The sequence below is a fragment of the Cynocephalus volans genome, chromosome 3, assembly GCF_027409185.1.
Source record: "Cynocephalus volans isolate mCynVol1 chromosome 3, mCynVol1.pri, whole genome shotgun sequence".
In the NCBI taxonomy this organism is placed as follows: Eukaryota; Metazoa; Chordata; class Mammalia; order Dermoptera; family Cynocephalidae; genus Cynocephalus; species Cynocephalus volans.
In genome coordinates, this window is record NC_084462.1 from 74,037,781 (window position 1) to 74,050,529 (window position 12,749).

The 12,749-nt window shown below is 33.2% G+C and overlaps 1 protein-coding gene across 9 annotated transcripts in view; it reads left to right on the forward strand.

Moving 5' to 3' along the window:
• The window catches only part of DENND4A (DENN domain containing 4A), a 142,489-nt gene that overhangs the window by 93,478 nt on the left and 36,262 nt on the right, over positions 1 to 12,749 (forward strand). For 5 of the 9 annotated variants that reach the window (XM_063092163.1, XM_063092167.1, XM_063092164.1 and 2 more), the window contains 6 exons: positions 6,708 to 6,841; positions 9,636 to 9,771; positions 10,144 to 10,350; positions 10,437 to 10,565; positions 10,789 to 10,930; positions 11,504 to 11,635. In XM_063092163.1, the coding sequence (XP_062948233.1) occupies positions 6,708 to 6,841; positions 9,636 to 9,771; positions 10,144 to 10,350; positions 10,437 to 10,565; positions 10,789 to 10,930; positions 11,504 to 11,635 (880 nt within the window). The remainder of the gene's footprint in view (positions 1 to 6,707; positions 6,842 to 9,635; positions 9,772 to 10,143; positions 10,351 to 10,436; positions 10,566 to 10,788; positions 10,931 to 11,503; positions 11,636 to 12,749) is intronic. The other 4 variants (XM_063092168.1, XM_063092169.1, XM_063092170.1 and 1 more) reach the window with 2 other exon arrangements.

Consider the following 12,749-nt stretch of genomic DNA (forward strand, 5'->3'; position numbering starts at 1 on the left):
TGTAGGATGGTGCTTAACTAAGGGCAGTTTTGTATAACAAATAGTCTGGTAAATTTTTTTCTTAGTTTCCCAAGCATCACTTTGCAGTGTTTTTTGAGCAAATTAATGTCTTGTGGAAAAATATAAGAATATGAAAATTATTTTAATTTTATCCTGCCGTGGGTGTTGGATTTCTTTTTCTCTCCATAGAGACAGATGTCACCGTGCTTTCCAAAAGACAGAGATGTCCAACTGATAAATATAGGATTTATTGCGTGGCTATTTTTGTAATGTTGAAATGAGATTTTATTGGCATACAAGTAAAGGGAAATATCTTTTACCAAGGTATTGCATCTACAATGCAAACTTTTAATATTTTAATTGACTTTACAATACTGAGAATTAGAGCAATGGTCCTGAACCCTAGGCTTTTTCCATGAGAACAAAATGACTGGAGAATGGAAAATATACACAGGTCTAGGGAGAGAGAAGCTGTTAAAAAAGAGGGAGAAACTGTTAAATAAATAAATAAAAATTTTAAAACCCCTGATGCTCATAGACAAGCAGTCTTCTTACAGTATTCCATCATGGAAATAGGGATAGTTTTCAGCCTTCTTTCCAGCAACCTTGGGTATTTGTTTTAACCTTTTTATTCTAGTTCATCTCTTTTATATCATTATCATTGTTGCCCTTACTAATTAGATTAACCCCGTTTCATCTGCATAAAAATGTTTGCGGAGGGGCTGGCAAGTTAGCTCACTTGGTTAGAGCATGGTGCTGATAGCACCAACGTCAAGTGTTTGGATCCCCTTAACAACAAGCTGCAAATAAATAAATAAATAAGTTTGTGAGTATAAAGTATCTTACTTTTTTTGGATTGCCCATGGACACCATATCCTACTAGGGATACCTATGATTTTGAATTATCATTTACATGTTTCTAATGTTGTCTTTTAAAAATACCTTTAGGTTTCCTGTTAATGGCTAAGGTGTTCTCTGTCTTTACTGAAAGCTTAATTTTTTAGCACTTTTATTGAATTACTAAAGTAACAGGAAGTATGGAAAATAAAAGGGAGAAAAAACCTGCATAAGCCTTGTACCCTAATGTAAAATCCATTTTACATTTACTTCCAGTGTTTTTTACATAATCGTAAAATGGTTTTCTTTTCTTTTTTTTTTTTTGACATAACCAGGTCTTAATAAGCATTTTTAATATTGCTGCCAAATATTTTGAGGGTAAATTTTTATTTTTACCATAGTAAAATATGACATCATTTAAAAAGTCAAAGAATTTTACAAGTCCCATCCCTTTTCATCCTGTTTCTACTCTTCAGAGGCAACCACTTTCTCTTTCAGCTATTTCTTCATTTACCTTAATATTTCTAAATAATGTGTTTTTATTGCTGCCTATTATTTTCTGTATTATCTGTTTGTGTCATATTTACTACCACCACAATTCTCCCAAAATAGTTATGAGTTTTGGTCAAATAATTGTTCAGTGTTAATAGTAATATTACTTTGTATATAATCACAGTTGGGCCATATATAAATAGTAATTAAATTTTCATTTATGATTTTATTTTCCCTGAAGTTAATACTTGTTATACTTTTTGTTTTGTGTCTATTTTTTTTTTTTTAATTTTATTTTGTCGATATACATTGTGGCTGATTATTGCTCCCCATCACCAAAACCTCCCTCCCTCCTCCCTCCCCCGTCCCCCCCAACAATGTCCTTTCTGTTTGCTTGTCGTATCAACTTCAAGTAATAGTGGTTGTTATATCTTCTTCACCCCCCTGGTTTTTTTTTTTTTTGTGTGTGTGTGTGTGTGTGTGTGTGTGTGTGTGTGTGTGTGTGTGTGTGTGTGTGTGTGAATTTATATATTAATTTTTAGCTCCCACCAATAAGTGAGAACATGTGGTATTTCTCTTTCTGTGCCTGACTTGTTTCACTTAATATAATTCTCTCAAGGTCCATCCATGTTGTTGCAAATGGCAGTATTTCATTTGTTTTTATAGCTGAGTAGTATTCCATTGTGTAGATGTACCACATTTTCCGTATCCACTTATCTTGATGATGGACATTTGGGCTGGTTCCAACTCTTGGCTATTGTAAAGAGTGCGTTTTGTGTCTATTGTTAATTCATCTCCAAACTCTTGTTCAAAAGTGAAAAATCTGTTAATTTTTCCAACACATAAGGTAATCTCTATCCTTTTGATTTGTGTGTGTGTGTGAAAAATTCTTGCTGCATTTTTCCATCCTTTTGTTCTAGTCTTAACTGGTTACTTTCTTGTCTGTCATCTGGGATTTTCCTTTGCCATCAACCTTGGAATTATATTGACCTCTCTTGGCAGTTGGATGCCATGCTTTCTGGCTTCAATACTTTCTTGGTTTATTTCCTTGTTATGGTGAAGCACATCTTGTAGTTTAGTGAGAGAGGGTACATGGGAGATACATTTTTTTGATACCCTATCTGTCTGAAAATTTCTCCCTAATACTTTTTTTTTTTTTTGAGGGGGAGTTTAGGGGTTTTTTGTGGCTGACCTGCAGTATGGAGATATGAACCCTTGACCTTGGTGTTGCTCTCCTAATACTTTTTTTTTTTTTTTTAATTTTATTTTGTCAATATACAATGTGGTTGATTATTGTGGCCCATTACCGAAACCTCCCTCCCTCTTCCCTCTCCCCCCTCCCACTACTCTCCTAATACTTAATTGCTAATTTGGCTATATTAAAATGTTGAAGTCGTTGCTGCATTATCTTTTAGCTACCAGTATTATTGTTGAGAAGTCTAAAGCCATCTTGATTTCTAATCTTTTGTGCCTGATTTCTTTTTCTCTCTTTGAAGCTTTTACGATCCTTCATGTTCTGAATTTTCATAAATATATGCCTCATGCAGGCCTTTTTTCTTCATTGAGTTGGATATGTGCAGGCCCTTTTAATCTGTAGATTCATTTCCTTCAATTCTGGGGAATTTTCTTGCATTTTTTCTTTATTTTCTTTCTTCCATTTTCTGTGTTCTGTTTCTGGAATGCACATTATTTGGATATTGGCCCTTGTGGCCTGATCCTCTTAATTTTCTTTTCCTACCGTTTTCTGTCTCATCTTTCAGTTCCACTTTTTGGGAGATTAATCTTCCAACCCTTATAAGTGTACTTTTTATTTCTGCTAATAATATGTGTAACTTCCATAAGCTCTTTTTTATTCACTGAATGCTCCTTTTTATAGCATGTTGTTCTTATTTCATGGATGTAGGCTTATTCATTTCAGTTATTTTAAAGGTTTCTTCTCCCTTCATTGTCTGTGCTTTACCTGAGTAGAGTACCTTTTTAAATGTGGGTATTTCAAAAAGTTGGTGGAAAAATAGAATTAAAGAAAATACTAATCTTTCCCTGAACTTTTTGAAATATCCTTGTATTTGTTTATTTTGTTCTTTTAAGTTATTAGTTTTCCTTGTGTATGATGATCTTTGGTTGGTATTCACTTTTAAGAGTGAGGCACAAAGAGTTCATTGGAGTTCTTTCTGGGAAAGTGGGGCTTGGGGCTCTCTTAGGTGTGAGTCTGATGATCATAAAGGAACTCAACTATTTTATTAGAGTTCCTGTTTGGTCAGTGTCTGTAATTCTTCTCTTTTAGACTGATTAGTTTCCCCAAGAGGTATCCTCCAGTCTCTACCCTGGGGAGCATAAAAGTCTAACTGCCGGAATTCTCAAAGCTGAGTGGAGAAGGTTACAGGTTTTCTCCTTCTTGTAATGTGTAGGCTTTTAGTTATTTCACCTGTTTTCAGTAACTTTCTTCATCTCCTCCAGCATCCTCAAGTCTAAAGTAAAGTCCTTCTGATTTCACGCAGAAAGACCCAGCCTAGTCTTCTGCCGGTGTTAGGAAGAGGTAGTGGCCAAACTGTATTGGTTTGGGCCGGGGATCTGGGAATCCTTAAATGCAGACTTTTAACTCATTCTTCTGCTTCAGCCCCACTTATATTTTCATCTTTAAGGTCATCTAGTGCTTTCCATTCCTGACCTGTCTGTGGCTCTATGGCACAAAATGTCTTTCTTGTTGGCTTCTCTCCTCTGTCTACTCCATAGTGCCAGATAGTTGCTTTCCGTTTTTACAGGTCATATCAATCTATATTGAAGCCTCTAAAATGTTTTGAATTCCAATTCTGCTGTTGTCCCTTTCCAGTTCATTTTGTCTTTGTAGGTTTTTTCCCCTCAATCCATACTCTTATTTTGGTGGTATTGAAGGCAAACTGGTGTTTAATTTGTCTTGTTCAACCAGACATTCCTACATAATCTTTTCTATTTTCATTTTTTTGTTTTGGTGGATGGCTGATACAGGGATGTGAACCCATGACCTTGGTGTTATAAGGCCACACTCTAACCAACTGAACTAAATAGCCAGCCTATTTTCATTTTTAGTGACTGTATTTTCTCCAGTGAATTTACCATGGTTTATTCATTTACCTATTTTTTGACACGTAGATGATTTCTAATTTATTACTACTGTAATCCTACAAAACACATCTTTCATTCTGATAACTCTTTTTTATGTTATTTTCTTTGAATAAGAATAAGATAGAAATGTTTAAACACATCTTGCTTTCTAAAAAAAAGACTGTACCAAATTTGAATACCAGCAGGGTATGTGATTATCCAGATTGCCATATTTATTGTATCATTGCTAGTTTCACCATATAAAAGTCTTTTTGACAGGCTAAAAGAAAGGTACCTCCTTTGTACTGATTAATTTTTAAATATCCTTCAACAGAATTGAAATAAGTCGTTATTCTACTTTAAGTTTTTATTTAGAGCATTTATTACTTTTGTAATTTTTAAAAAACAAAAGTAATACATAGACATTATCTTTTAATTGGAAAATAAACCATAATATAATGAACAAAATTAATTAATTGCTGGTAATTCCACTACACAGAGCTAATATTTTGATAATTTTGTGTGTGTGAGAGAGTGAGCATGTGCATGAATACATCTGTATAATACACATAATCACTCTTTAAAAAATTAAGAATCATAATATATTTGTGACTTGATAGCCTGATTTTTTAAAATTTATCATTTTGTGAACATTTTCTCTTGTCATTAATTATAATTATGGAATATGCCCTGATGTTGTCTAGTTCCCTGTATGGGTATACCATTATAAAAATCCTTTAATACAAGAGTTTATGACATGTAATGCTGTGAATTTATAATCAACAATTTATGTAAAAAGATTTTGACTGTACCTGCTGTATTTAAGAGTTAGAAAAAATAAAAAACTTATCTCTCTCCTTTTTTGGTATACTCTGCCCTAAATCCTTATCTTAAAGATTTATTTATTTATTTTTATTTAATGTTTAGATAGAAAATTATTTTCCCAACATAGAAACAAAGGAAAACATCACAAATTAAATTTAAAGTCAACTGTAAGGAACAAATTTACCACACAAAGCTTACCATCCTTAATGCAAAAAGAACTCTTAAAAATGAATTAGAAAAATCTAAGCAGAAATTTGGTGAAGGACATGAGCAGAGAAGTCACACACCCCAAAGAAACACACATAGCTAATAAGTACATTCTAAGATGTTGTTGCAGGGGGGTGGGGGTGTGTGGAGGGGCTGGCCCTCAGCCTCTGTCTCAGGACCTGGGGCGGCTGGCTCCGTTGCTTGCCTGGTTGCAGGCAGGGGCAGAGCTGAGGCCCTGGGCACCTGTCTCAGGACCCCCAGCAGCTGGCTCTGTTGTTTACCTGGTTTTGGGTGGGTCAGGGCTGAGGCCCTGAGTCCCATCTCAGGACCCTTATCTTAAATATTTAATTTGTTAATAATTCTCGCACTCCCACTTATTCCGAACTGGCATATGATATTAATTTTTTCTAACCCAATAAAGTTTTATGGGTTGTACTTTGTCATAAATATAATGTCTGTTTTTTTGATTAATGTCAGTATTCTGCCCTTTAGTTTATGAGCTCTTGTGGGACACTTTAGGCTCAGTGAAGTTTTCATTTTTTCTGGATATTACCTTTCCGTAGAGTACCTAGGGGAAATAGTACTGCTAAAGTGCTTTCACTATTAATGTGTTTAGAGTTTAACTCAAATGTATTTCTACATATACTGAAAAGGCTTAGGGAATTTGTTATATTTAGTATAAATTTAAAATATGTATTATAGAACCCACTATTCTCATCATGCAAACACACATGCATTTTTAAAAATATTATTTCTTGAATATATTCTCATGATTCAGAATGCAAAACAATATAAAAAGGTAGACATTGGGACATCTGGGTCCTATCCCATCTTTGTCCACTCCATTTCTCTCCCATTCCGCATATGCAAAGGGGTCTTCAAAAAGTTCATGGAAAGATTCGTATTATCTTTTAATTCCATTTTTCCATGAACTTTTGAAGTACCCTCATAAGTAATTACTTTTCTTAGTATCTTTCCAGTATTTCTTTATGTAAATATAAGCAAAAATGAATATATGTTTTTATTTTCCTCTCTTTCATACTCGAAAGATAGTATACTATATATATATAATGATTTGCACCTTGCCATTTTCACTTAATTATCTTGGAGCTCTTCCTAGAATAGTTTGTAGGGAACTTGCTTTTTTTAAAAAATAGCTCTTTAGTATCTATTTGTGCAAATAGTTTATTTAACCATTCCCCTGTAGATGAACACTTGGCTAACCAATGTGTTTTTTTAAATATATGTTTTTTAAATTCCTTCAGGTGGATATGGACAAGAGTGGTGAAGTGCGACTTATAGAACTGGATGAATCTTTCAAAAGTGAACATACTGTTTTTGTAACACCACCTGAGATCCCCCACCTACCCAGTGGTGAAGAACCCCCTTTACAGTACAGGTATTCAAGAGGCACAATGTTTGAGATTGAAAGAGAGAAGCAATTCATCATCTGTGACATAGCTAACTAAGGACTGTGATATTTTCAAAAATCCAAACTTTACAGATTCCTAATTTTTAGGTGGTAAGCAAGCTTATCCCACATCCATTATTAAGATTTGAGGTAAAAACACAAAATATATATTCTTTTGTGTAATTAGACTTGGGAGGCTCTCTAATTTTATGTCTGCATAAGTATCTATCATCATAAATGTTGATTAAATTCAGGTAGACTTCCCCCTTCAAATGAAGCACTTTTATTATAGAATTTTGATTTTTGTTTCTCACTAAAGCTGGTTTCCTCACTTTCACCTCCTCTTTTCATCCTATATACACATTGATTAATGTAACCTTAATTTACAAAAACACGAAATCTAATTTAGAATCAATATTTATGGCCTGGATTTGTGTGATATAATTTTTTAAGCTCTTAATTTTTCCATAAGTTTTTATTTTAAGTCATGGAAATTCAGAATTATTAGAATTGATCATTGTTAATTTAGGAAATTTAGTTAGACACTGTGCCAAGTGCTTAGTATGTAGACTTGAACAATATATTGTCCCTGTCTTTAAGTCTAGTGGAGAAGAGAGAAAAGACCTTAGCACAGTAAAATAAGGGCTACAGTAGAGGTAGATTTACTATTTAGTGTCTAGTATACCTTTATTTTTACTTAAAATTGTATTTCCTTTTAGACTTTAAGTAATTTTGTATTCTCCATTCTGACTTTATTTAAAGATTCTAAAATCATTTCACATGTATTTTTCTTGGAGTCACAGTTTGTTATTTTCATTGAAAAATGATTTTTCAGGGCATCCTCATTTATGACTTGGATTAAATTCTTCATCTAACAGATGAAAAAGTAGTGCGACATGTTTGTGAATGTTGATTAATTCAGAGGGCACATGATTCCTGCTGTTTTCATCCAGTGATATATTACTCATATCAACTCTTTAAAAAGTCTGTCTTTTATCAAAGATATTTAAAATATTTCTCTTGATTTCTTTCTAAACAATATTTTTTTTCCTTTGATCTCTGCACTTCTTAGTCTTCTTTAGATATGTTTCACTAATATAGTTTTGGTTTGGTTTTCTTTCTATAGTTTGGTTTTAACTTTTTTTTTTCTCTTTTTTTTGTGGTATCTGGCCAGTAAGGGGATCCAAACCTTTGGCCTTGGTGTTGTAACACCACGCTCTAACCAACTGAGCTAACCAGCCAGCCCTTAACTTTTTAATTTAAATTTTACTTTTTGATTTAGTCCTTTAATAAGAAAATTACTTAGCTTAAAAAGTTCCCATTTTTTAAAGAGTCTGAGTCATTTTTTTCTTGAGACCACCAATATAATTTTGGTGTAATCATAAGCAGCATTGGAAAAACAAATGCCTTTCATGAGCACACTGGGTCCTCTAAGAGATAACTCATGTACTTACATTGTGTAAAATGATGAGGCATTTCCATAAGGCACACAATGAATTTTTTTAAAGGACATGGTTTTCCTGAAGATCTTTGCTGTTTTATTTCCACTCAACTTTTCAATCATTACTAATTTTTTTATTTTACTGTATTTGCCTATCATAATATATAGTAAATATTGTTTACCATCTTTTTTATCGTTACATTTCTTCTTAGTTAATTGAAACTATTTTTATGCCTTTGAGAATATTATAAAATAGATTGTTTGTTGCTCAGGGGCTGCATCTGTTCTTCTCAGCATGTCTTTTTCTTATCTGCTACCTTTTAAATGCCCAGGACACCCTGCCCTATATAGGCCTGTTTCCTCTTACAGCCACCCATTCTAATCTTTCTTCCTCTTCTCCTACCTCTTCAATTTCCTTTCTCATAAATTTGGTCCTGGGCCTGCTACCTAACCTGAAACCAATTCATGATAAAGTGAGAGCTAGGCCTGATGTACCAATGTGTTAAACCTAAGGTTGTTATTTGCATACTTTCTAAGAGGGAGGATCTACAGTAAATATGTTAATCCAATATAATGACTGTCCTATTTGAAAGAGTACTGATTTGGTGGGCCCTTTACCAACTGTCATGTTATCTAATATGTTTGCTCTGCATTTACTGACTTTTAAAAGTTTGCTTGAGGGCTGGCCCCGTGGCGCACTCGGGAGAGTGCGGTGCTTGGGAGTGCAGCGGCTTTCCCGCTGCGGGTTCGGATCCTATATAGGAATGGCCGGTGTGCTCACTGGCTGGGTGCGGTGTGGCTGACACCAAGCCAAGAGTTTCGATCCCCTTACCGGTCACAAAAAAACCCCAAAAAAAAAAAAGTTTGCTTGAGTTACTTTGGAGTTTGATGTCAAGTTCAGCAAAATTTAAACACACTTCCCTTTTTTTCCCACAAAATATATACTCGAGTCTGTATTTGGCTATTGCACTTCTAAATATTATGGTAAGAAAAGCAACATTAGCATGAATATTTGTTGAGTATATGAGGATACTTCAAAAACTTCATGGAAAGATTTGTATTGTCTTTCAGTTATATTTTTTTCATGAACTTTTTGAAGTATCCTCGTATATCATAGTCTGATTGAGAAAGATAATTAAACTTTTTTTTTTTTTTTGGGCACGGGGATCCAAACCTTTGACCTTGGTGTTATCAGCACCATGCTCTCCCAAATGAGCTAACTGGCCAGCCCTAGTTAAAATGAACTCAAAGTTAAGAAGTTATTGATCATAATTTTTTTTTAGCTTGTAACCACTATGATCATAGTTGTGTGCTTGAGAACTTTTTTCTTTTTTAAAACAGCTATAATGGATTTCCAGTTCTTAAGAACAACTTATTTGAGAGACCTGAAGGATTTCTTCAAACGCAAAAGAGCAAATTGCCTTCAAAATCAAGTAGTCCTAGTAGCCCTTCTCCCATGTTCAGAAGAACAAAACAGGTGCTTCAAAAATTTCGTATTCTCCATGTAATCAAATATTAGAACAAGATGTAAATTTGACACTCATTCTCCCTTAATATATTTTACCACCCTATTTATAACTATTACTAGATTATTATGCTCCCCCAAGCATTCTGAAGATAGTTTAGACTAATCTGACTTCAAGAAATTAACTAGTTCTCTTGTCCTAGAACTTTGTTTTAAATATTGTATAATACAGATTCAAACAGAGGCTTGGAAATATATTAATTATAGATAGATTTTGTTAAGAAAACATTATAAAAGCATGTGACTTGTACTTGTTGGCATTCAGTTAAATAAGGATGCCTAAGTGTATAAATTTATTAATGAGATCCTTGTATTTTTTTCTAGGAAATTAAATCAGCTCATAAAATTGCAAAGAGGTATTCTTCCATCCCTCAGATGTGGTCTAGGTGTCTACTGCGTCACTGTTATGGACTGTGGTTTATTTGTCTCCCAGCTTATGTGAAAGTATGTCATTCAAAAGTCAGGGCTCTGAAAACAGCCTATGATGTGCTGAAAAAAATGCATTCAAAGAAGATGGATCCACCTGATGAGGTAACATCTATTTTTTTTGAACTTATTATTTCATTATACATTTATGTACATAAATATCTTTGTACACTTTTTAACTTGTGTTTCAGGTGTGCTACCGCATTCTTATGCAGCTCTGTGGACAGTATGATCAGCCAGTGCTTGCAGTTAGAGTGCTTTTTGAAATGCAGAAGGCTGGTATTGACCCCAATGCTATTACTTACGGTTATTATAATAAGGTAATTGTTTTGATTTAATGGAGAAAGTATGGCAGGAATAATTGAATCAGAGGTTATTTGGCATTTATTTTAGAGTATATAATATATACTTTGTAAATCATTTAAGACTTTTTGTTCTTTTTGTGTTATACAATCTACTTTGATATTCTTTAGCTTGATTCAGAAGCCAATGTGTGTTAGTTTTTAACAATTATTTTACTAATTATTTTATTTCAATCAATAGGCTGTTTTGGAAAGTACTTGGCCTTCAAGAAGTCGTAGTGGCTGTTTTCTTTGGACAAAAGTAAGAAATGTTGTTTTAGGAGTAGCACAGTTCAAAAGAGCTTTAAAGAAATGTGCACACATATCGCAAACAACTCTCTCAGGTAATAAAATGTTTTCAAGGATATTTGTGTTTAATTTTTCTTAAAAATTTAATTGACTAGTTACATTTTATATTTTTAGAAACTAAATGGTTTTAAAATATTGAATATTTTCTAGTTTTTATTGCCATTAAGCAAATTCTAATATTAGAATACTCTTCCAATTTAAAAAACACCAGGTCTCGGGCTGGCCTGTGGCTCACTTGGGAAAGTGCGGTGCTAACACCAAGGCCACGGGTTTGGATCCTATATAGGGATGGCCGGTTCACTCACTGGCTGAGCATGGTGCTGACAACACCAAGCCAAGGGTTAAGATCCCCTCACCGGTCATCTTAAAAAAAAAAACACCAGGTCTCACTTTTGTTTCAACTGTTGAATTACCAGCCTTTGGTGGTCTTGTTTTAGTGTTTGTTAATAACTCATCATAGGTTTCTTTGCTATAGTTATGTTTTGCTAATTATGTGGAACTTTTCCCATTCAGTATTCTATTAGTAGATTATTAGCTTGAGCAACAGATTAATGTGTATTTTTGGTATTTCCTTGAGTAGTAAAATACTATCAAATTGTGTTCTTAAGCAGATGGCAGTGACCTGGATGCTATTAGTCATGGCAGCATGGATAGTGGTCATGGGACACACACTGTGGAGCAGGCACCCTTTAATACGGGTTTAATCAAAGTATATACTACTGATGATAGATCTAGTACAGGTTTGTGTATGCTTATGTATACATTTATTATAGTACATTTTAAAACTAGATTTGCTAGCCTGTATTTTTAAAATTTTTATTTTTAGTGATATGTTTAACTGTTACTTTTTAATTTTATGTATTAGGTACTTGGTTTGATATTGAACTTAATAACTAAATGCAATTTTATTCATTCTTTATTTGAATGGAAATGAAAGCTTAAGAGCGGTTATAAAGTACTTTATTCAATAGTTGTTAGTCCATGGTAATCTAATTAACTCTGGTTAGCTCACAGATCTCTTTACCATATCATTTTCTTAGGAAAAATTTTTTGTAATTATGAAAATGTTATTAGAATTTTTAAAAAAATAGCTCTTTATCTGAGTTACTAGTATTGTACTAGTATCGTATTGTTTTAACAATGTACTATGGTTATGTAAAATATTATCCAAGGAAGCTAGGTGAAGGGTACCCAGGAATTCTCTATACTTTACTATATTTGCAACTTCTGACTCTTAAATTATTTAAAAATAAAAAGTTATAATAAAAATTTTTTAATATATAAAAACATTCTAGCACTAAATATGGCATTAACTTATTGAAATATAAGATTTGTACATAAATTTTTTCTGTTGTTAAAACTGATATGCTTAAATTCCTTGCATAATTCTGTCCTTTTCATTATTACATTTAAAAAATTACAGATGGCTTTCGAATATAGTATAAATGGGAGCTCTTAATGGACAGAAACTTTAAAAACTAAAGCATCACTAATAAAATATGAAGTCTTCGATCTCTGCAAATGGCAACATTATTTTGATCTGTCTCCTTTTAAGCCTACTTTTAAGATTAATAAATGTAAGCTAATTGTGTTGAAATTTAGTTATCCTTCCTTGCTTGATTTTTACTACTTGATCATGCGATGTGAATTTAATCAGAGTTATAGTAGCCATCCTCAGGCATTATCTCTTAAAAATGAAGAAATCTGTCTTTTATTTTTAACTATGGCTTTTAAAAGGCTATCTTAAAACAGTGCAGAACCTAATAAAAGCATGAGTTTCATCAAGATTATCTTCAGATTTTTCTGTTTCTCATTTCTTTGGAAATGGATCTGAAAGTTTGATTAGAAAAACTA